This window comes from Vulpes vulpes, chromosome 9, assembly GCF_048418805.1.
Source record: "Vulpes vulpes isolate BD-2025 chromosome 9, VulVul3, whole genome shotgun sequence".
Lineage (NCBI taxonomy): Eukaryota > Metazoa > Chordata > Mammalia > Carnivora > Canidae > Vulpes > Vulpes vulpes.
This window is the reverse complement of record NC_132788.1, coordinates 96,828,981-96,851,841: the sequence shown is the minus strand read 5'-3', so window position 1 is coordinate 96,851,841 and position 22,861 is coordinate 96,828,981. Positions and strand designations below refer to the sequence as shown.

At 45.3% G+C, this 22,861-nt stretch overlaps 1 protein-coding gene across 3 annotated transcripts in view; it reads right to left on the bottom strand.

Moving 5' to 3' along the window:
- Positions 1-22,861, bottom strand: part of PBX4 (PBX homeobox 4) — a 37,583-nt gene that overhangs the window by 8,649 nt on the left and 6,073 nt on the right. For all 3 annotated transcript variants that reach the window (XM_072721110.1, XM_072721112.1, XM_072721111.1), the window contains exon 2: positions 14,991-15,064. In XM_072721110.1, coding sequence (XP_072577211.1) covers positions 14,991-15,064 — 74 coding nt within the window. The remainder of the gene's footprint in view (positions 1-14,990; positions 15,065-22,861) is intronic.

The window sequence follows — 22,861 nt, the reverse complement described above, 5'->3', positions numbered from 1 at the left end:
CTTGTGGGACCTGAAGTTTGTTTGCTTCTTCAGTGACTGAAGAAGTATCTGTAGCTACAGAGAAAGAACTGGGTGGATGATCATTGTGGGTGGTGGGGTGAGGAACGAGGTGATAGTGTCCATCTAGATCTGACTTTCCAGAAAGTCTAAGTTTTGTTTTGTTTTGTTTTTTAAGATTTTATTTATTCATGAGAGACACACACACACACAGAGAGAGAGAGAGAGAGAGAGAGGCAGAGACACAGGCAGAGGGAGAAGCAGGCTCCATACAGGCTCCATACAGGGAGCCCGACAACGTGGATCTCCAGGATCACGCCCTGGGCTGAAGGCGGCGCTAAACCGCTGATCCACCCAGGCTGCCCCAAGAAAGCCTAAGTGCTCCCCACAGGGAGCCTGCTTCTCCCTCTGCCTGTGTCTCTGCCTCTCTTTCTCTCTCTCTTTCTCAGGAATAAATAAACAAAAATCTTTATTTAAAAAAAAAATAGTGTTTTCTTGGGAACAGCCTTCTTTAATACTATCAGCTACTAACTGACTCCAGCACTCAAATAAAAAAGGAGTGGAGCCCTCTCAGAGATATTTACGTATGGCTTGTCCTTCACCTCATCCTTGTATAAATGATGGACCTTTTCTGTCACAAATTTACTTGTGATAACTGAAGAAGCTAAAAAACTATCCTTGTAGGAATCTCCCTTGTGTGTGGGGCCCCTTGACTCCTACTCCATCCCCCTGGGTCGCAGGCAGGCACTTTCTGGAAGAGCTGAGGGAGAGAGCTGTCTCTCCATCAGCTCCCTGCGGCCTTCCACTGTGGAGAGCCAATTCTCTCACAACCTGCCTTGATCTCCAAGAGGCAGCGGATGTGAAACCTAGTTCCGGTGCTCTACCAGGACACCAGGACAGGGACTTGTGAGGCTAAACACATCCCCCATTTGGTCCTTGCAGACGCAAGCTGCAGTTACAGGGGTTGGGGGCTCCTGGATGGGTCCTAAGTCTGCACTAGAGTTAACCTGCACTGCCTGGTCTTGGTTCAGGCCCCTGTCCCCCTAATCTCTCCTCACCCAGAGTAGATAATGGACGCCTTCCTGTTCAAGTTCCACTGTTTTCTAATTCTATCAAATCTACCTCTTCAATCAACTGACCATCCATCCTCTCCCTTAACACTATTCCTGGGTCCTGCTGTTGACCCCTCCCATGCCCTCCATGATCTGCAGAGGAAATCCCTCTCTCCATCCATCACATACACCTGCAAACGGACTACCTTCAAACACTTGTTCATCATGCCAATCTTTTGTTCAAAGACGTCAACGACTCCCTGACTCCCACAGGTGAGACCTAGAATCTGACACCTGGCACTCAGAGACTTGCCTGACACCCTTCCAAACTCATGTATGTCTTTGTGAACCTTCCCTCTGCTGGGCCCTTTGATGGCACAGCAGATACTCTACTCCTTCATAAGGTTTATTCTGCAGCTGTTCCCTGAGTGCCTGTGGTCTGGGAGGGGGATCAGGAGCAGGCCAAGAGGGACACATGGGACCCATTCCCTCCCCAGAAAGGCCCCAGCATGCCCTGATGCCCAGGGCTGGAGAGGCTACCTCTTCACTTTCCATTATGGCTTCAATTGAATCAGGGAAAGGAGTGGTCAAGGTTGGAACATGAGGCTTTAGTGAAGGCAGGTGTGTGCACGCAGAGGTGTGGGCACATGTGAGGGTGAGTGTGTCTGTGTGTGCCCATATGTGCATCTGGGCTGCTGCAGGCATGTGACAGTCTTTCTTGTGCTATTTATCCAACAGCAAGCATCTATGGAGCCCATCACAAGCTGGATACCACACCAAGTGTTGGAGATTAAAAAAAAAAAAAAAAAAAACCCATCAAAAATACACTCAAATGAAAGTTTGAGAAATTATAGAGAAAATTCTCAAATTACAGAGAATACCCAAGTCTTTTCTCATATCTCATATCTCTCTACAGGTATGTAATGGTACAGCCATTTTTGGAGGCGAGTTTTGAAATGCTGATTAATAGTGAAAAAGTGCGTATCCTTTATCTCCAAATTCCTGGTCTGAGAATTTGTCCTACAGGAACATTGACACCTACAGATGCCCTATTTATAGGACACACATTCCCTACACTGTTTGTAATTTTGAAAAACCGAAACTACCCAGATGTCCATGAATAAGGAGGCAACATGCCTGTCATACCCTAGGCCCTGTGGTGTTAGCCAGGCATAGGTCTTGAGGTGCTGCTACGGTAAGCTACCACACCCTGTAAGCTTTATTAAGACTGGATGTCTTTTTTTTTTTTTTTTTACATTTTTACAAATGTCCTTAATTTGCAAAATTAATTTGCTTTTACTCCTTAATATAGGAGTAAAAGCAAAACTTAAAAAAAAAAAAAAGCGACCCCGTGCTAAGGTCACCACCAATTATAGCTGTGGATGCGGCTGTGCAGAGAGCACACATGTTTGGATGTCACTTTACATGCTTGCAAAATGTGCCTTGCCCTCTCCCAACTGCCCTGTGTGTAGCTCTGTCTCTCCCTCAGCTCCGAGCGTCTGTCCTCCCAGGGCACCGAAACTGGCCTAATTATGGTCATTAGATACTCACTGCCATCAATTACAACAAGCTCATTTCCGGTAGGCTGTTCCAGAGCATCTCAGACGTGCTCCTGGGCACCCTCAAGGGCCCTTGCTGGCGACTGGGAGGCCTCAGGGACCAGGAGCTCAGCCCAGGGACACTGTCTGCCCAAGGCACTTAGAAGAGGAGGTACAATCTATAATAAAGCCCCCCAAGCCCCCACCCTGGGGCCAAATGCCAGATTTCCTTCTGTTCCCAACTTACTAAAGGTGACAGAGCACCTGATAAATCAAACAATGAAAGGAAACTGTGAATATCAATACATTATTTTTGTTTTTAAAAGAAATCATACAGAAATGTTATGGACTGAACTAAGTCCCCCTAGTTCACATGCTGCAGCCGTAATTCCAGTGGGACTGTATCTGGAGGGGGTGATGAAGACTGAATGAGGTTGTGAGGGCCTTCATCCTAGGACAGTGGCCTTCTAAGAAGAGGGAGAGCCTTTCCATTCCCCCAACGTCGGGTGTGAGGGTAAGGCAAGAAGGGGGCTGTCTGGAAGCCTGGAGATGGCTCTCAGTAGGAACTCAATAGGCTGGCACCTTGATCTCGGACTTCTACCCTCCAGAACTATGAGAAAATAAATTGTTGTTGAAGCTTCCTCAAGTAGATTAAGATAGGAGCATGATCCCAAGTTGCTTTATTTTTCTCTCCTTGATGGAACAAAGACATGGCTACTGGGGGAGACAGAAGGCTTGGAGGGGAAGCCTCCTTCACCCTGACTCCCCCCATCCTGCATGCCTGTCCCTGTGCCCAATCAGGAGTGTCCTATTTGGCAGCAAGACTGTGTCCCAGCTTCTTTCCACCGAGGTGGGAGGCTGGGTCCAGCCATCTGCAGGACCAATACCCACATGGGAGAAAATCTAACCCATGAGCTGAGCCCCCAGAAACCTCAGATGCCCCTAATTGGCCTGACCTCCTGGCTGCAAATGTGACACCCTGCTGGCCACAGCTCACAGCTATGAATGGAGCTGCTCTGAGCACCCGAAGGGATGGGATGATCCACAACAGGCCTGACCTGGAGCCTGCCAGTGTGCAGAACTCAGCAAAAACACTGACCTCCCTTTCTCCTTACTCCCCTCAGAAGCCTGCCTCCCTCACCCACACAGTGGAGTCTCCACCACCCACTGCCTGGATGGATGAAGCTGAGAGAACCCAACATAGAAAGATGCACTGAGGCCAAGTGAGAAGTGACAACTGAACTGCTTTCTGAAGAGCGTTTTGACAACAGAAAGGCCAAGCCTGGTGTTGGGACCTCAGGGTTAGGGTTGTGAGCCCCAGAGTCTTGAGAACATGCTGAGCACCCACAGTCACCACTCATCTGGTCACACCAGTCCCCACATCCCCATACCCGCAGCACCAGTCTGGAAGTGACAGCATTAGTGTCTTTGCAGTCATGAGTGACAATAATCATTAGGAAGAAAAACTTGGGGACTTCCTGCTTCCAAAAACTTCGCCATGTTTTTTTTATCCTTTGCTCAGTCTAAGTGTGGGGCACAAGCTAGGGCTTTGGGGTAACTAGTGGCTGCTGCTGCCCCCAGGGAGCAGCAGAGACCGGGGTCTCCTGCTGCTACATCTTGGCAGGAACAGGGCCTCTGGGGTGGACCCAGTGGGGTTCCCTGAGACCTGCACTGAGGTTAATGCTCCTGTCCTCATTCTCAGGCTCGAGTTCAGCTCCCACTGGCTCCAACTTCTCTTGCAGTCAAAGAAGCAAAGGTAATAAGGGAATTCTACAACCAATTCTGGCAAAGTGCTAATCCCAGCAACCATGGTCATCTTTTGTGAGAGTGTAAGAGTGTTTCTTCCCTCACACAATGCCTCTGATATTGGAACATGGAAAGGGGTGGCATGTGATGAATGATCTTCTGTACTTGGACCCAGTGGCTCAAGAAAAAAAACCCAAACGACTCCAGCTATAGGAAAAGTCTCAATGGCTCATGGTTTCTTTCTGATTCTGTTGCATCCCTTGGGTGTCCCCTACGTCCTTCCCTCAGGGGGACACCAATGGAGCATGTACACGGGACCCAGGAGTCTTTTCTTATCAGGGTAATTTCATCTGATAGGCCAGAGGTTTCCCAAACTAACTCCACACTCACCTGGGGAGCCAGGAAACTACACACACCCCCTAAATGGTTGCAGAGATTAGACAATCAGCATCTTCCTACCCTGATATGGAAACTGGTTTGATCCAGTCTTGGTCAGTGGCAGTTGTTGTTAGTAATGGACAGTTTCTGAGCCTTAATTCCTGGGTACAGGAGCTGCTGCTGCTGTGAAAACCCCATCAAGCCACAGGCTGGGTGCCCCAGCAATGCCCCCAGCATCCCCACCTGCAGCCCATCGAAATTCTTCCCTCCCACAGCTTGGAATAGCTCTGCCAAACCTAACCTTCTGGAACTGCCATCCCTTACCCACTCTCCTGCTTCTGGTTCCAGAGGCAGAGTCCCTCCTATCAAGATCTGTAAACTGTAAAGAACCCAAGAGTAATTCTTTTGTGCTCTGTGGGCCATGCGGTCTCTTGTCACTACTGCTCAGTCACTGTTCTAGCACTAAAACAGCCCCAAACAAGAATAAACAAATAAGCAGCTGTATTTCAATAAAACTTCATTTACCAATGCTGGTCTGATGACTGACCCCTGCTCCAGAATATGCATGTCATGGAGCCTAACATGGATTTGCGGAAGAACCTGGATGCATGCAAGTCCAAGTAGGCTAATACCACTGTATTACTGCCTTCAAATGTTCCTTTCCTCTGGGCCCCCTCTTGATTCCTCTCCCTTCTTCTGTGGGTGCACTACTGAGGATTTTAGCTTGGCTAGGTCAGTTTGTATCTAGATCAGGGCTCTTTAAAAAGTGGTGTCTGATTTGTCACCTGTCCATGGAGAGGCCAACACAGACACAAAGGGCTACATGTAGAAACTTTTATAGCAATGTGATGGAGTAATTTTGTCTGTTGAATCTAATGAGACTTTTAGGCTTATTATTTTGTATGTCCACTTTACTTTCCCTTTTCTTTTCCCAGAACTTCATCCTGCTTGTATTTCACACTGGTACTGGGTGGTAGTGAGCCAAAACCCTTCTTAAGGCCAGAGCAGACTGAGCCTGGGTCACTGCCAGAAGCTTTGGCATGGCTCTGAGATGCCCCAGCCCCAGATCCAAGCTCTCGGGTCCCAGAAGAATAGTCCAGAAGTAACCCTCTAGGGGAGTAAACCCTAAATTTGCAGGATTCCTACCTCTCTGTGCATCATTACTGTCATCAGTGTTGGGGCAGAGATTGTGCTGTCCCCTGGAAAGACCCTGTGGAAGTTTCCTGGGTCCTAAAGACAAGAAACTGAGGAAAAGTCCTGTGTGCAGTAAAAAGGCTCACTCTATGAGCTCCCATCAAGGGGATGGAGAGATCCTAAATGAGGAGCAGAACAGCGTTTTAAAGAAGAGCGATCCATTTCCACAAGAAGACCCATTTACTGGGGAGGCAGGTCCCTCTAACTTTGAGAATGCCTAGCGACATAGTAAATGCGGCAGAAACACAGGCTGTGGGTGCCGTGCTGGATTTTGGGAGTGAAGGAGTTCAGGCAAGTCTGCACAGAGGAGGAAGACCAGGTTCCTGGGCCCAGGAAGCCAAGGCAATAGTATGGGAACAGGAGTGGGGTTTCTGAGCACCTGGGACAGGTACCCAGAGTGGCCATGGATATGACAGGTTGGGAGAGGCCTAATGGATGCAGGGGCACCTGTTCATGCAGGAGGGTACTGGGTGGTGTGAGGAGGTGGCATGGAGGTGAGGGAGAGCAGGTCTGTGGGATGACCAGCAGGACGCCCTGGGAGCCTACACACTGAAAGAAGGTGAGAGGCAAGAGCAGGAGGTGGCCTGACTCTCCCAAGAGAACCCAAATGTGCCACGTCCTTCAGAATCTGGCCCTGAGAAGCTCCCTGTCATCCTCCATTTCAGCTTACTCCCCACACCCACTCACTCCAATATGGCTTCTCTCTGGCCTGGAGCACCAAGCCATTCCTCCCTCTGAGACTCTTTCCCAGCAAGGAAGGGAAGATGTGCCATTAGGCAGGAAGAGGGCCACTTCTACCCACAGCCCCAAAGCTGCACGTCTGTCTCTATTATCATTGTGTGAAACTGACATGCTCATTAAAGACCATCACTGGTTTGCTGTCATCACCCCAGCTCCTTGGAACACACCTGGCCTCACAGAATCATGTTCCAGAAATAGGAACTTCTGCTAAGAAACCTCTCCCCAAAGATCATCAGGCCATTTTATGGCTACCAGCCTCTCAAGGAAGACCATTGGGGCTTCCTTCTTCAACAAACTGCTCATATAAGAGACCCAGAAAAAACCACACTCACCATAAAGAGACCTCAAGACAGGAGCTCATAAGGAAATCACGACCCAGCTGACTCATGTAAAGATGCATGGCTGTCTAAATGACCAGCAACCTGAAGCCAGCAGCATCTATGTATATATATGTATGTACATAAATATATGAATCATAGCCCAGAGGATTTATTTTTGCATACAGGTGCTGTCAAACTGTCAGTGTAAATAATCAGTGTAAATGAAAATCTATCAGTGTAAATAATTTCAACCACCTAAAGGAGAAAAACTATCACTCAAAAGCTACAAAAAGAAAAAAAAATCAATTAAAACAATACCTACTAATGATCAAAATCATTGGCAAACCGGGGTGCCTGGCTGGCTCAGTCAGTGGAGCTTGTAACTCCTGATCTCAGGATTGTAAATTCCAGCCCCATGTTGGGTGAAGAGATCACTTAAAAATAAAATCTTTAAAACAAAACAAAACAAAACAAAACAACCCTTAGGAGACCATGGATAGAAAGAATCCTTCTTTTTTTTTTTTTTTTTTTTTTTTAAGATTTTATTTATTTATCCACAAGAGACACACAGAGAGAGGCAGAGGCACAGGCAGAGGGAGAAGCAGGCTCCCTACAAGGAGCCAATGCGGGACTTGATCCCAGACCCCAGGATCACTCCCTGAGCCCAAGGTAGATGCTTGACCGCTGAGCCACCCAGGTGTCCTTAATTTATTTATTTTTTTTGAAGATTTTATTTATTTGAGAGAGAGCAAGAGAGAGAAAGAACACGAGTGAGGGAGGAGCAGAGGGAGATGAAGAAGGAGAAGCAGACTCTTCACTGAGCAGGGTTCAATCTCAGGATGCTGAGATCATGATCTGAGCTGAAGGCAGAAGCCTAACTGACTGAGCCACCCAGATGCCCCCAAGGGTCCTTTTATATTCTTGTTTCACTGGAAATAAGAGTCCTGAGTTTTTAATTCTAAGTGAGGACACTTTTGAATACAGCCTGTTGGTCTTGAGAACTGCCTGCATTTACCTGTGAGGCAATGTCCCCTAGGTCAGTCCATTTAAGCAGCACTCTAGATAAATCCTCATTGTAAGAAACAGAACTTTCTCAGTCCTATAGAGCCTTATTGAGACCATTCCTAACAAACACTCATCTGAAATCATGGCTACTATGCACACTAGATATTCATCAAACTGAGGGAGAATAACATTATGCAAATTCCCATAATTTCTAATTAATCCTTATTAAGCCTAAGTGCTGAAAGTGCTCAACCAAATATGCAAATTATTTTTCATTTCAGTATACTTACACAGTTTGGTAATAAACTACTTTATGAAGTAAAAATGATATGCAGTTTGTTTAGGTTTATTTTCCTTGCATGTGACAACAAGGCAAAAGGAAAAGACAGCAAAACACTGTAATGAAAAACACAGCTAGGTAAAAGATCTAGAAAATTAGTTCATGCTCTCCTATAAGGCTCTGAGAACAGTTAATAGCAATAGCTAAAAAAACAACACTCAGGGGATCCCTGGGTGGCGCAGTGGTTTGGCGCCTGCCTTTGGCCCAGGGCGCGATCCTGGAGACCCGGGATCGAATCCCACGTCGGGCTCCCGGTGCATGGAGCCTGCTTCTCCCTCTGCCTGTGTCTCTGCTTCTCTCTCTCTCTCTCTGTGACTATCATAAATAAATAAAGAAAAAAATATTAAAAAAAAAAAAAAGATTAAAAAAACAACACTCATAGGTGATTTCTGTCTACGTTAGACAATTTCATTTCTCATCCAAAGAAATTCTCTAATTTCAACTGAACACATACCACATGTGAGCCATGGGGAAAGACCTAGAAGCTTCCAGAGCTGGGTGCCATTGTCCAAAGTGTGACCTTTATTTTGCCAAATCCCACACAGGTGACTAGCCTGGTAATATATACATCAACCATGTCCTACCCAATTTTCCAGGCTGGGAATCAGTCTTTTAGATCAGCCAATGTCCTAATCACCCTAAAAGGTATTATTCCAGGAACTGATGTTAAGTTCTAAGTGACAAGACAAAGGAACATTTTTCTGTCAAAAAAAAAAAAGGTCACTCTCATGCCATGACCAAGTTCACTGATATATACCGTGAGCCAGGCCCCTGACAGGATTGGGCCACACTGTGGACACACCTGCGCTTTGGGCGGCTAGCATTCCAGGTTGGGAATCAGAAAACAAACCAGAAAAAAAAGTACAGGATCATTTTAGTCAATGGCCAAACTATAAGAAAAAACCTGAACGGGGTAATAGATTCTGCAAGAAAGTGCTGCTTTACAAGAATCTGTGTACATACTAAGGCCTTAAAGTTCCTAGCTCACTCTTTATTGGAGCTATATACTTACAACCAAAAGCCCTCAGTTCTTAAGCTTTTAAAAAAATTTTTTTTTAATTTTTATTTATTTATGATAGTCACAGAGAGATAGAGAGAGGCAGAAACACAGGTAGAGGGAGAAGCAGGCTCCATGCACCGGGAGCCCGACGTGGGATCGATCCCAGGTCTCCAGGATCGCGCCCTGGGCCAAAGGCAGGTGCCAAACCGCTGCGCCACCCAGGGATCCCTCTTGAGCTTTTTAAAAGGTTTTATTATTTTTTTTTTTAAGATTTTATTTATTTATTTATTTATTTATTTATTTATTTATTTATTTATGAGAGACACAGAGAGAGGCAGAGACATAGGCAGAGGGAGAAGCAGGCTCCCTGCAGGGAGCCCGAGGTGGGACTCGATCCCAGGACTCCAGGACCACGACCTGAACCAAAGGCAGACACTCAACCGCTGAGCCACCCAGGCATCCCAGATTTTTATTAGTTTTAAGGAATCTCTACACCCTATGTGGGGCTCAAACCTACAACCCTGAGATCAAGAGTGGAATGTTCCACTGACTAAGCCGGCCAGGTGCCCTGAGCTATTTCTATAACAGCTTTACTGAGATATAATTCATGTGACATACAACCCACCCATTTAAAGTGAATAATTCAGTGCTTTTCAGTACATTCATAAGGTTGTACAGCCACCACCACTACCTAACATTTTCACCACCCCCAAACGAAACTCTGTCCTCGTTAGCTGTCACTCCCTGTTCCCTTGCCCCTCAGCCTCTGGCAGCCACTAATCTTTATCTGTCTATTCTGGACACTTCATATAAATAGAATCATAGAATATGTGGTCTTTTGTGTTTGGCTTCTCTCACTCCATAAAGTTTCTTTTTTTTTTTCTCCATAAAGTTTCCAAGGTCCATTCCCGTTATAGTGTGTGTCAGTGTGTTATTCCTTTTCATGGCTGAGTAAAACTCCACTGTACAGGTGGACCACATTTTGGTTTCTTCAGTCATCATGGACATTGGGTTTCTTTCATAATACCTGATTTATATATTTGTATATACTAATTATCTATCTATCCAATAAAACTTTCTCACTGTTCTAGACTTATGCTAATGAAAGCCATGAGCCACAAGTGGCTACTAAGCACTTGAAATGTGACTAGTGTGGCTAAAGGATGCCTTCTTTAATTATAATTAATTTAAATATAAAAGTAAATGGTAAGAGGTGGCATATGGGAAGGACCACAGCTCTAGTCTACAGTTGCACAGGAGAGACAGGCTGATCAGACTCCGAGCCTTGGGGTGCTGGGCTAGCTCAGTCGGTGGAGCATGTGACTCTTGATCTCGGGGCTATAAGTTCAGGCCCCAGGTTGGGTAGGGAGCCCACTTAAAATATAAATCAATCAATCGATCAATCACAATTGATAATGGCCTAAAGGCTAATTAATTGTTGGGATAAGTCCAACCATAAGGCTGGACCTACCGATCATGAATTTGCAATTGCAACAGACCCAACTAGCTGATGAGGAAGGAAAACAAAGGTAAAAAAGCCACTGGATTACTCAAGCCTGACAGCTCCTAGCCAGGCCAATGAGCAGTGTGGTCAGAAAATAACAAGGTGTTCCCTTATGTTATCCATTATTTACATTTACTCCTCTGAAAGGCAGCCATCTGTGCTGGCCCAAGAACAAGGCTAGCCAAGCCAGGTCTCTAGGACTTCTGATTCCTCAAGAGACAGAAAGCATAGGACTGATCAAACCAGGTATAGATGTGAGCTTGAGATCAGCACAGGGGACAGTGACAGTGCAGAGAAGACAAAGCAGGTCCTTCTGAGTCAACTGCCTAAGCACCGGGTGGCTTTTCAGGGCACTTCCTATGTACACCAGGTCTAAGCTGCCTGCTCATCCACAATCCAAGATCCAATGTTTTTACAGAAGCTGGCACTCAGTTCATTTGGAGGCAAACCCTGACCCAACCAGTGTGTAAGAATGTTCCTGTTCTGGTGCTAAATGTCACCTTTGGAATGCAGGCTCTGTCTCTGAAGTCATCAACACGACATGCCTAAAATCCAAACAATTCTCAATTCTGTAATGCATCTAGCCCCAAGGGTTTCAAGAAAGGGATTGAGCCAGTATTTTGTCCTCCCAGCCAAATTAAAAACTCTCCAAAAATGGTTTGTTTTGTTTTCTTAGGACAGCTCTTCACCAAGAACAGCTGTTTCAAGGGAAGGATTCAGGGGGAAGGGTTCACTCCTAGGGGGTCCTTGGCCTTCAGAGACCTCTGCAGGCAGGGATGCCCAAGACACCCCTGACCTGGAAGATATGCCAGCATCCCTCCCATAGGCCAAAGGAGACAGTAGAAGGCAGTGAGGAAGTGAGACAGTGCTTCCAGGTATGTCTGCCAACACAGGGTTTACACACAGGATGGCTTTCTTTTCAGGATGATATGAACAATAGCCTTGTGTTCTAAGTCAGGCCCCAGACAATCTTTCTGAACCTCATAAAATGAACAGGATGAAAAAGATTTCAATTAATAGGTATCAGTCACCAGGAACAGTTCTTCATTAACAAAAACCTAAGGTACATGGCACTGTGTGCCAGGTACCAGGACAGTCCTAGAACACAGCACATCCTAGACTCTGAGCTCACTGGAGGGGACAGGTAAAGGCCCAGAGCCATCATGAATGCAGTGAGGGCACTGGATACAGAAACAGCACTTGGGCTGGTGGATGTAGGCTATGAGGCAGGGAGGGTTCCCTTTCTGAGCCAGGACAGGGTGTGGAAGGCAGCACACAGCTTGGCTGTGGGCCACTGGGGTGCTCCTGTTCTCTCCAGAGGTTCAATCTGTTTATCTATAAAACAAGAGTAAAGTAAGAGGCTGCTAGAAGGGTGGGGCAATAATGCCAGGAAGCTCTGAGCTGCCTGACTGCAACCCCTGCTCCAACAATGCCCAATGGACTTTAAATGTTCTACACAGGTTTTGGTCTTTACCCTAAAGGCCTGTTGCAGACTTTAGCCAGAGGGGAATGTGAGGAATGTGGGTTAAATCAAGAAGCAGATATGCTTTGTTCCTGCATGAGGAGTCCCCGCATAGAGTCAGTCTCTCAGGATCGTCAATAAGGTGGTGACCCATTGGATCGGGACCCTGAATAGTTTTCTTTGGGCTAATACTGGATCATTCCCATCACAAGATTGGGAGAAGCTGAAGCAGAACTGAGATCTTGTTTACTTTCCTGCCACTCACATGTTGGATCCACAGCGCTCCCACAGCTGTACTTCCTATTGATGAGAAAAGACACTTGGCCACGATGAACTTGACAACTCAGCCAGCCCATGTGGAGCCCAGCTTATGGCAATTGCAGATGGCCTACACTTTTCAAGGCTGAGCAATGCTGCCCCATTCCTGTGCTACCACGCCCCAAAACGCATTATGCAGTCCAACATTTGAGCCAGTTGGTAGAAAGGAAATCTGATTTTCTAAAGAATGCCCAGATCTGATGTGTGTGCCTTTTGCTCTGAGCCCCATGACTTCTTGGGATTTAGCCTGGGGCAACTCAGAAGCCCCAAGCATGGCCTTTGCAGCCTGGAGGGATGGGACAGATGACAGCATGGGTTTAAATGGATACCGTAGCTTGTCCTGGTGGCAGTAAGTATCAATCCTTTCTTATTCTCCTCAAACTGATGAGTTTGAAGGTGATGGACAATTGTACTCATTTTTACATATACAGAATCAGATGGAGCAAAAAAGATGTGCCCAGACTGCACACCCATAGCTCTCAAGAAAGGCTCTAGGAAAAAGGTCATCAAGAACTATAGCTTTCGGGATCCCTGGGTGGCTCAGCGGTTTAGCGCCTGCCTTTGGCCCAGGGCGCAATCCTGGAGTCCCGGGATTGAGTCCCACGTCGGGCTCCCGGCATGGAGCCTGCTTCTCCCTCCTCCTGTGTCTCTGCCCCTCTCTCTCTCTCTATGTCCATCATAAATAAAAAAATTAAAAAAAAAAAAAAGGACTATAGCTTTCTGAGACAATGGTTGCTTATATTACTCTTTTTTAAAAATTATTATTATTAGGGATCCCTGGGTGGCGCAGCGGTTTGGCACCTGCCTTTGGCCCAGGGCGCGATCCTGGAGACCCAGGATCGAATCCCACGTCGGGCTCCCGGTGCATGGAGCCTGCTTCTCCCTCTGCCTGTGTCTCTGCCTCTCTCTCTCTCTCTCTGTGTGACTATCAAAAATAAATAATTAAAAAAAATTATTATTATTAGAGAGAGAGACAGAGAGGGAGGGGCAGAGGGAGAGGGAAAAACAGTCTTAAGCAGGCTCCATACCCAGTGCAGTGCCCAACATGGGGCTAGATCTCACTACAGGGAGACCATGACCTGAGCCAAAATCAAGAGTAGGATGCTTAACCAACTGAGCTACCCAAATGCCCCTTAAAAATTGTTTTTATGGATCCCTGGGTGACTCAGCAGTTTAGCCCCTGCCTGCGGCCCAGGGTGTGATCCTGGAGTCCCGGGATTGAGTCCCCCATTGGGCTCCCTGCATGGAGCCTGCTTCTCCTTCTGCCTATGTCTCTGCCTCTCTCTCTCTCTCTCTCTCTCTCTCTCTGTGTCTCTCATGAATAAATAAAAATCTTAAAAAATAAAAAATAATAAAAAAATAAAAAGTTAAACAAGCAACCTATGAGAACAAGTGTAGACCACTCAAACTATAATGACTTGGTAAGCCAAGTAGAATAAAAGCTTCTTGGTTACAAAGTGCACTCACAGGTAAAAGAACCAGGAATGAAATACAACCCAGGCTGGCTTTTATGAAAAAGGAAAGTGATGGTAAAGGCAACAGATACAATGTTGGCTGCTACCTGGGTTGGAAACAACACCATGGAGATCCATCATGAAGTGTTTCTTTGAAGTAACATGGGTCCCCACAAATCTCGGTCCCACCAAATGACTGAGTGGATCCCAACCAAAGTGTGAAAGTCACAGATGATGAAGAAAGACTGAGGAACCGTCACAGATCAGAGGAGACTAAGGAAACAGGGATGACTAAATGCATTGTGGGAGGCTGGACCAGAAAAAGGGCATTAGGGCAGAGACTGGGGAAATCTGAATAAAGCCTGTTGTTCAGCTAAAGAGCACTGTACTAAGGTCAGTGTCCTGGTTTTGATCATTGCTCTGTGGTTCTGAAGGTGTTGACATGAGAGGAAGCTGGGAGAAGGGTACAGGAGAACAAGCTGTACTATTTTTCGAATTTTCTGCATATCTAAAATTGATTCAAAATAGTTTTTTTTTTTTTTTTAACAAAAGGATTTGCAGTGGCAGAACCTTCCATGGGGATTACTCTGGATACTTAAAACAAATAAAACAAAATCGTCATCATTCTACTTTTCTAATTCTATCATCTTTTCCTTTTCCAAAACAACTGAATGCCACAGTGCCTCTTAGGTCTTGCTTAAGAACAATGCAGCTGCTTGTTACTCACTGGCAACAGTATTTCTCCAGTTACAAATTGCAAAATAAATGGATGTGATACACCAGAAAATGGCACTGACAAGACAGAAAGGAAGAATCTGAACCATCCGCTGCCAGAGAGAAATGTGACAGGCAAGATGGCCCATGACACACATCTGAGTCACGACCAGAGGTGCATCATTGTCATGGTACTGGAGCCAAAAAAAATGTCTCTCAAAGCCTACCTGTCTTTTCCTTGATCTCACAGAGCACACTGAAGAGAGCCGGCTTCATCCGATGGCAATTCAGAGCATGCTTTCTGAAAGAGAAGCAACAGAAGAGGCTGTTGAAAAAGAGAAGTTATCCTATCCACAAGAGTAAAGACCCTTCATATTACCTCTGCCAGTTCTTTTTTTTTTTTTTTTTTTAAGATTTTATTTATTTGAGAGAGAGAAAGCATGAGTAGTGGGAAGAGGGAAAAGCAGACTCTCTACCAAGCAGGGAGCCCAATGTGGGGCCCCATCCCAGGACCCTGGGATCATGACCCAAGCTGAAGGCAGATGCTTAACAGACTTATATACCCAGGCACCCTGCCTCTGCCAGTTCAGTTGAAAGCCGCTCTTCTTGGGAATCCCTGGGTGGCTCAGCGTTTTAGCATCCAGGGCGTGATCCTGGGTTCCCAGGATTGGGTCCTGCATTGAGCCCCTGCATGGAGCCTGCTTGTGTCTCTGCCTCTCTCTCTCTCTGTCTCTCATGAATAAATAAATAAAATCTGGGATCCCTGGGTGGCGCAGCGGTTTGGCGCCTGCCTTTGGCCCAGGGCGCGATCCTGGAGACCCGGGATCAAATCCCACATCGGGCTCCCGGTGCATGGAGCCTGCTTCTCCCTCTGCCTGTGTCTCTGCCTCTCTCTCTCTCTGTGACTATCATAAATTAAAAAAAAAAAAAAAAAAAAAAATTAAAAAATAAATAAATAAATAAATAAAATCTTTAAAACAAAAAGTCACTCTTCTGAAGTTACAGTACAGAAGCATTTCATACAAATTCCATTTTGCAAAATTCAAAGAGCAATATACAAATACTCAAAACATTTGCCTTTATATGTAGAATTTTATTTTTATTTTTAAAGATTTATTTATTTATTTATTCATGAGAGACATAGAAAGAGAGTCAGAGACATAGGTAGAGGGAGAAGCAGACTCCCCTGCAGGAAGCCCAACGTGAGACTCAATCCCGGGATCCGGGATCATGTCCTAAGCAGAAAGCAGATGCTCAACCACTGAGCCACCCAGGCGTCCCTACATGTAGAATTTTAAACAAAGCAAATTTAAATAATGCACGTAAGTCATCAAGAGCTATAAACTTTCAAGGTCTGTGTTCACACTATTGCCCTGTAGCAGCACTTTGATGCATAAGCAGAAACCCCAGCCATCCTACCCCAGTGTCATGAGACATTAATTTAGTAGCTGTTTACTGAACGGGCACCATGTGCCATATATCATTCTAGTGTCACAGGTACAGACAGATAAGGTGCCTACCCATGTGGTAGTTAAGACAGAGGGAGTGAGAGACACCAAACACAAACACAAACAAGACAACCATGAGCCATGGCAGGTGCTTTGTGGCAACAAACCAGAGTGATGGCTAGGTTTATTAGAGTTTGCATGTGTCTGATGTGACATCAAACCTGAGACTGGAATGACAAGGTAAAGTCAGGCAGGAAAAGACAAGCTGAAGAGAGTAATAATTTAGGTAGAGGAAATAGCCAGTGCAAAGGCAAAGTGAGAATACACTTGGCTTTTTTTTTTTAATTATTTATTTATTCATTCAGAGAGAGGAAGAGAGAGGCAGAGACACAGGCAGAGGGTGAAGCAGACTCCATGCAGGAAGCCCGATGTGGGACTCGATCCCGGGACGCCAGGATCACACCCCAGACTGCAGGCAGCGCCAAACCGCTGCACCACCAGGGCTGCCCGGCTTTTTTTTTTTTTTTTTTAAGATTTTATTTATTCATTCATGAGAGGCACAGAGAGAAAGGCAGAGACACAGGCAGAGGGAGAAGCAGGCTCCTGGCACAGAGCCGGATGCGGGACTTGATCCAGGACCCCGGGATCATGACCTGAGCCAAAGGCAGATGCTCAACCACTGAGTCACCCAGGCATCCCAACACACTTGGCTTTTTAAGAGCCCAGGATGCTGTAAAGGGTGAGGGAGAGAGCCATGAGGTAAAGTTAGACAAGGGGCCACCTAGAAGAGACTTGGCAGTCAGGGGAATTACTCTGGCTTTTGTTTGCCTGTGATGAGAACAGTGGTCTGCAGAAGAATGGCTCCCCAAGATGTCCATGTGCTGATCCTCAGAGCAAGTTCCAAGGGAAAAAAGAACTCTGTGGGTGTGATTAAGGTTAAGGATCCTGAGTTGGGGAGATCATCCTGGATTACTTAGATGGGCCCAATCTAATCACACAAGTCCTTAAAAGTGGACAACTTCTTCTAGCTATGGTCAGAGAGAGATGGTGACATGGAGACACTATACTGTTGGCCCTGAAGATGGAGGAAGAAAGGACAAGCCAAGGAATGCAGTTGGCATCAACAAGCTGGAAATGGACTCTTCCTCTATTGCCTACAGTAGAAAGGCAGCCCTTTGAAAACCTTGATGTTAGCCCAGAGAGACTCATGTTGTACTTATAACCTACAGAAATGGAAGACAATAAATAAATGTGTGCTTTTTAAAGCTGCTATTATTTGTTACAGTGGCAACAGAAAACCATTACAGGGAGCAATGGAGATTTTACAGAGTAGTTATCACATGACATAAATTAGATTTTTTTAATTAGTGTTGATTTTTTTGAGATGTAATTCATATACCATAAAATTCACTCTTAAAAGCACACATACAATTCAGTGGCTATGAGGGTTCCAATTGCTCCATATCCTCACCAACACTTGCTATTGTCTTTTTCATTATAGCCACAACAGTGGGTGTTGAGATAGTAGCTCATTGTGGTTTTGGTTTTCATTTCTCTAAAGACTAATGATACTGAACATTTTTTCATGTGTTTATCAGTCATTCTTCTTTTCTGGGGAAATGTCTATTCAAATACTTAAATACTTTGCTCATTCTTCAATGGGGTTGTCTTTTTATTGTTGAATTGTAAGAGTTCTTTATATATTCTGGATACTAGCTAGACTCTTATCAAATACATGACTTGCAAATCTCTTCTCCCATTATGTGAGTTGTTTTTACTTTCTTGATAGTGTCCTTTGAAGCACTGAAGTTTTTCTTTCTTTTTTTTTTTTAAGAGTTTATTTATTTATGAGAGACAGAGAGAGAGAGAGAGAGAGAGAGAGGGGCAGAGACACAGGTAGAGGGAGAAGCAGGCTCCATGCAGGGAGCCTGATGTGGGACTCGATCCCGGGTCTCTGGGATCACGCCGTGGGCTGAAGGCGGCACTAAACCACTGAGCCACCCGGGCTGCCCAAGTTTTTCATTTTAATGAAATCCAATTTATCTATTCTTTATTTTGGTGCTAGTGCTTTAGGCATCATATCTAAAAACCTATTGCTTAATTCAAGGTTACGAAGATTTATGCCTGTGTTTCCTTCTAAGAGTATTACAGGATTAGATCTTACACTTAGGTATTTGATCCATTTGAGTTACTTTTGTATATGATGTTAGTTAAGGGTTCAAAGTCATTCTTTTGCATGTGCAGATCCAGTTTTTCCAGACCATTTGTTGAAGGGACTATTCCTTCCCCACTGAATGGTTTTGGCACCCTTGTAGAAAATCAATTGGTCATATATATGTGAGTTCATTTCTGCATTTTCAACTCTATTCCATTGATCTATTTACTTATCTTTAAGTGAATTGCATTTTATTTATTTTAAAGATTTATTCACCTATTCATGAGACACACACACACACACACACACACACAGAGGCAGAGACACAGGCAGACGGAGAAGCAGTCTTCTCACAGGGAGCCTGATGTGGGACTTGATCCAGGATCCAAGGATCATGCCCTGAGCCAAAGGCAGATGCTCAACCACTGAGACACCCAGGTATCCTTATTTATTTATTTTTAAAGATTTTATTTATTTATTCATGAGAGACAGAGAGGCAGAGACATAGGCAGAGGGGGAAGCAGGCTCCCTGTAGGGAACCCGATGCAGGACTCCATCCCAGGATCCTGGGATCATGCCCTGAGCCAAAGGCAGACGCTAAACCACTGACCCAGCCAGGAGCCCCTTGAATTGCCTTTTTTTTTTTTAAGTTGCATTTTTAAAAGATCACTGTGGCTGCTCTGAGACCAAAATGGAAGGCAAGGGGTGGAACCAGGAACACAGTCTGGAGGCTACTATAGCTGGAATGGTCCAGAAATGCTGCTGGCTTAGAGTTATGGAAGTAGACAAAAAGTAGATACATCTTGGGGCACCTGGCTGGCCCAGTCAGTAGAGTATGCGACTTGACCTTGACATCCTAAATTTGAGTACCATATTGGGCGTGATGCCTACTTAATAAAAAAAGGAAAAGAAGGTAGATAGATCTTTGACTTCTGTGATGGAATCAACAGGACCTCCTGATAATGTGGTGTGAGATTTTGGGGACAAAGGAGATTCAAGAATAACTACTAGTTTTAGGCCTGAGCAACCCAATGAAAGGAGATATCATTAACTACTATAGGGGTGACTGGAGGGCAGCAGGTTTAGGGAAGAAGGGTCTGGAAAACAGAGCTGTGCTTTGATCAGGTTAACTTGAGATACCTATGAGCTATCCAAAAGGAGGTATGAGGTAGGTAGCCAAGCACATGGACATGGACTCAACGTTGGAGATAAGCAATAAAAAGATGGGGAGTCTTGGGCATAGAGATGGCACTTTAGGTCACAAGACTTGAGGAAATCGCCACAAGAGAGTGTACATAGAGAGAGGTCCAGGCCCCAGACCCATGGACTTATAGAAGTCAAGAAAAGCCTACAGAAGAGACTGGGACTGAACTGCCACTGAGGAGAAACCAAGAAAAGAGTTTCAAGGAGAGAAGAGCAATCTGTGAGAAATGCTTCTTAGAGGCTAAGCAAGAGAAGAACCCAGAAGAGACCATGGAATTAGCAACATGGAGGTCACTAGTGACTCAGCAGAGGGAGGAGAAGGGTGGGATAGAATGAGTGGAGGAGGGTAAGTGGAAGCAGCCAACCACAAACTCTTTGATCATAAAGGAGAGTAAAGAAATGCAGGAGGTGCTAAAATAAAAGGTGTTTATTTTTTTATTTTTTAAATATCTTATTTATTTATTCATGATAGACACAGAGAGAAAGACAGAGAGAGAGAGAAGGGCAGAACACAGGCAGAGGGAGAAGCAGGCGCATGCCAGGAGTCCGACATGGGACTCAATCCCAGGACCCCAGGATCATGCCCTGGGCCAAAGGCAGGTGCTAAACCACTGAGCCACCCAGGGGTCCCCCAATAAAAGATGTTTAATCATGTTATTTATTTATTTACCATGCTGCTCTAATGTTCATAAGAATTATTACTTAATTTCTGCTAGACAGCTGGAGCATTATGGACCTTCTTTCCTGCCTCACAGTCATGTTATGTACAGCAAAGTCTTCCCCTCTTCCTCCTTTCCTCCTTTTCCTTTCCTTAAGTAGACTCCAGGCCCAGCATGTAGCCCAATATGGGGGTTGAACTCACAACCCTGAGATCAAGACCTGAGCTGAGATCAAGAGTCAGACGCCTAACCAACTAAGCACCCAGGCAAGTGTAAGACTCTGATGGGTGGCTTGCCCCATTCTGGAGTCCTTACTCCTTTTTTTTTTTTTTTTTCTGGAGTCCTTACTCCTTCCCCTGTTCCCTTTAAAGCATTTACTATGACTGGTCTGGGCATGAGGAAGGCCTCAACTTACTGGTTTCAGAAACTCTAGGCCCATACCATACTTGGCACACTAGCTGAGCAAAGACTCGTTGAACTGAAGAAGAGGTAGAAGCTAGAGATGTCAAAATGGCAGAGAATAGAAACAAAAAGTTTGAAGGCAGAGTTCTGATGTCTCCAGACTTAAACTTGGACAAATAGAGAAGTCAAAAATTGGGGTGAGAACCGCTGGGTTGCACCATCAAAGAAGGTAGCAGAAGCCAAGAGAACCACAGAGGTCTGTTGGAAGCCCCTCGTCTTGGTCTCTTTCTAAAGCCCGGGACAGGGGATCCCTGGGTGGCGCAGCGGTTTAGCGTCTGCCTTTGGCCCAGGGCGCGATCCTGGAGACCCGGGATCGAATCCCATGTCGGGCTCCCTGCATGGAGCCTGCTTCTCCCTCTGCCTGTGTCTCTGCCTCTCTCTCTCTGTCTCTCTCTGTGACTATCATAAATAAATAAAATTTAAAAAAAATTAAAAAAAATAAAGCCGAGGACACAGTGGGCATTCATCCACTCTAGGAATGAGGAAAAGTGTTAAGGGGTTTAATAGTGCTGCATGAGAAGAGAGAAATAAGATCAAAAAGGATAATGGCCAAAGGACACTGGAATTGGGCAGGAGGGGGTTATGGAAAAAAAGGGAAAACTGCTTTAGTTTGAAAGAACATGAGCCCTCAAACCCCTAGAGGGCTCAATCTGAAAAACAGGTTATAAATGAGTGTCTCAAGACATTTCTGAAGAATAGATGGTAGACAGGAGGTAATAACTATTGAGCTTTCTTTGGACCAGGACCAATACCTTAGAAAGGTTTGAATACTTTGAGAAGTACTTATACAAGGAACAGAATAAACTTTATGCTCACTCCTTGCTTAGCAAGGAATTCAAGGCCATGCTCCATTAGACAGCAGCTAAGGCAAGCAGTCACCCCATCTGAGTTCCCCTTTGAAAGCTGTGCCCTCCACTGTGCCTGATGGAGCCACATTGCATGTCTTCATGCCTCCTGCCTTCCATGCACACATGCTTGCCCCAGCCAAGACTGTGGTGCCTTCTTTTTCTGCCTGGGCAAAACTTTGCGTCCAGATGCATGGTCATCTCTTTGGGGCATGCTCGTGTCCCCCCGCCTCATTTAGCTAGATTCTAGGGTCTTAGCATCCACACTCATCTTGCTGCCAGGTGGCCTCCCTCAATCTTGACTAATTCCTTGTCACACTTTCTCTGCCCACCCCCCTAATCCCCCCCCCGCCGCCCCGCCACCATAGCACTCTCCTATGTCTGCTGTTTCTGAAACCGTGAGCTTTCGGGAATCATTGCTGCATCCCCGGGCCTGGCACAAAACGAAGTTTTACTGAGTAAATGAGATTAAATCTGTAAGAATGAAAATTTAAAAACATCTTTAGCTTTATCCCAACTGTCCAGGTTCTCATATGATCACCTTCTAGCTCCTATGAGCACGAAGTGACGTCATAGTCTAGTAAACCAGGTGTGGGGGTGGTGGCAATCTCTGGGAAAATCAGGGAAGGTGGCAAGTCAGCACCAGCGTTTCAGAGAACAGAGTCAAACCTCTGTCCAACCACTTCCTAGTTGTCCAACTTCAAGCAAGTTCTTACTCAGGTCCAGCTCTTCATCTAGAAACTATGTGAAGAACCACCCACTTTCTAGGGTTATTGGGAAGTTTAAATGAAGGAAAGCATTATTGTTTTCATTATTTTTAAAAAGTTTTATTTATTTACTTGACAGAGAGAGAGAGAGAGCAAGCGAGCCAAGCAAGGAGCATAGCAGAGGGAGAGGGAGAAGCAGACTCCGCTGCTGAGCAGGGAGCCTAATGTGGGGCTTGATCCCAGGATCCTGAGATCATGACCTGAGCCAAAGGCAGACACTTAACCAACTCCCTGTGTCCCCATTGTTTTCATTATCATCAACCACTGTGTTGACAGAGGCACTCAGTAACTGTCACTAAAATGAAAGAGGGGTACTTACTTATTTGTGAAACTTTTCTAAAACACTGCATGTTGCTTTACTTAATAAAACTACTTCAAAAGGGATTTTGCTGTGACCCTAGCTAGATTTTAGATAGCTTTAGGAAACTGTATTAAAACCAACAAAATCCAACTCTTAGGAAAAACATTCCAAAGACCACAAGACTTTCCTTTTGGCACTAGACCAAGCCAAGCTAAGCTAAGCATGTTAACCCTAAGAGCAAAGCTAAAACCTATAAGC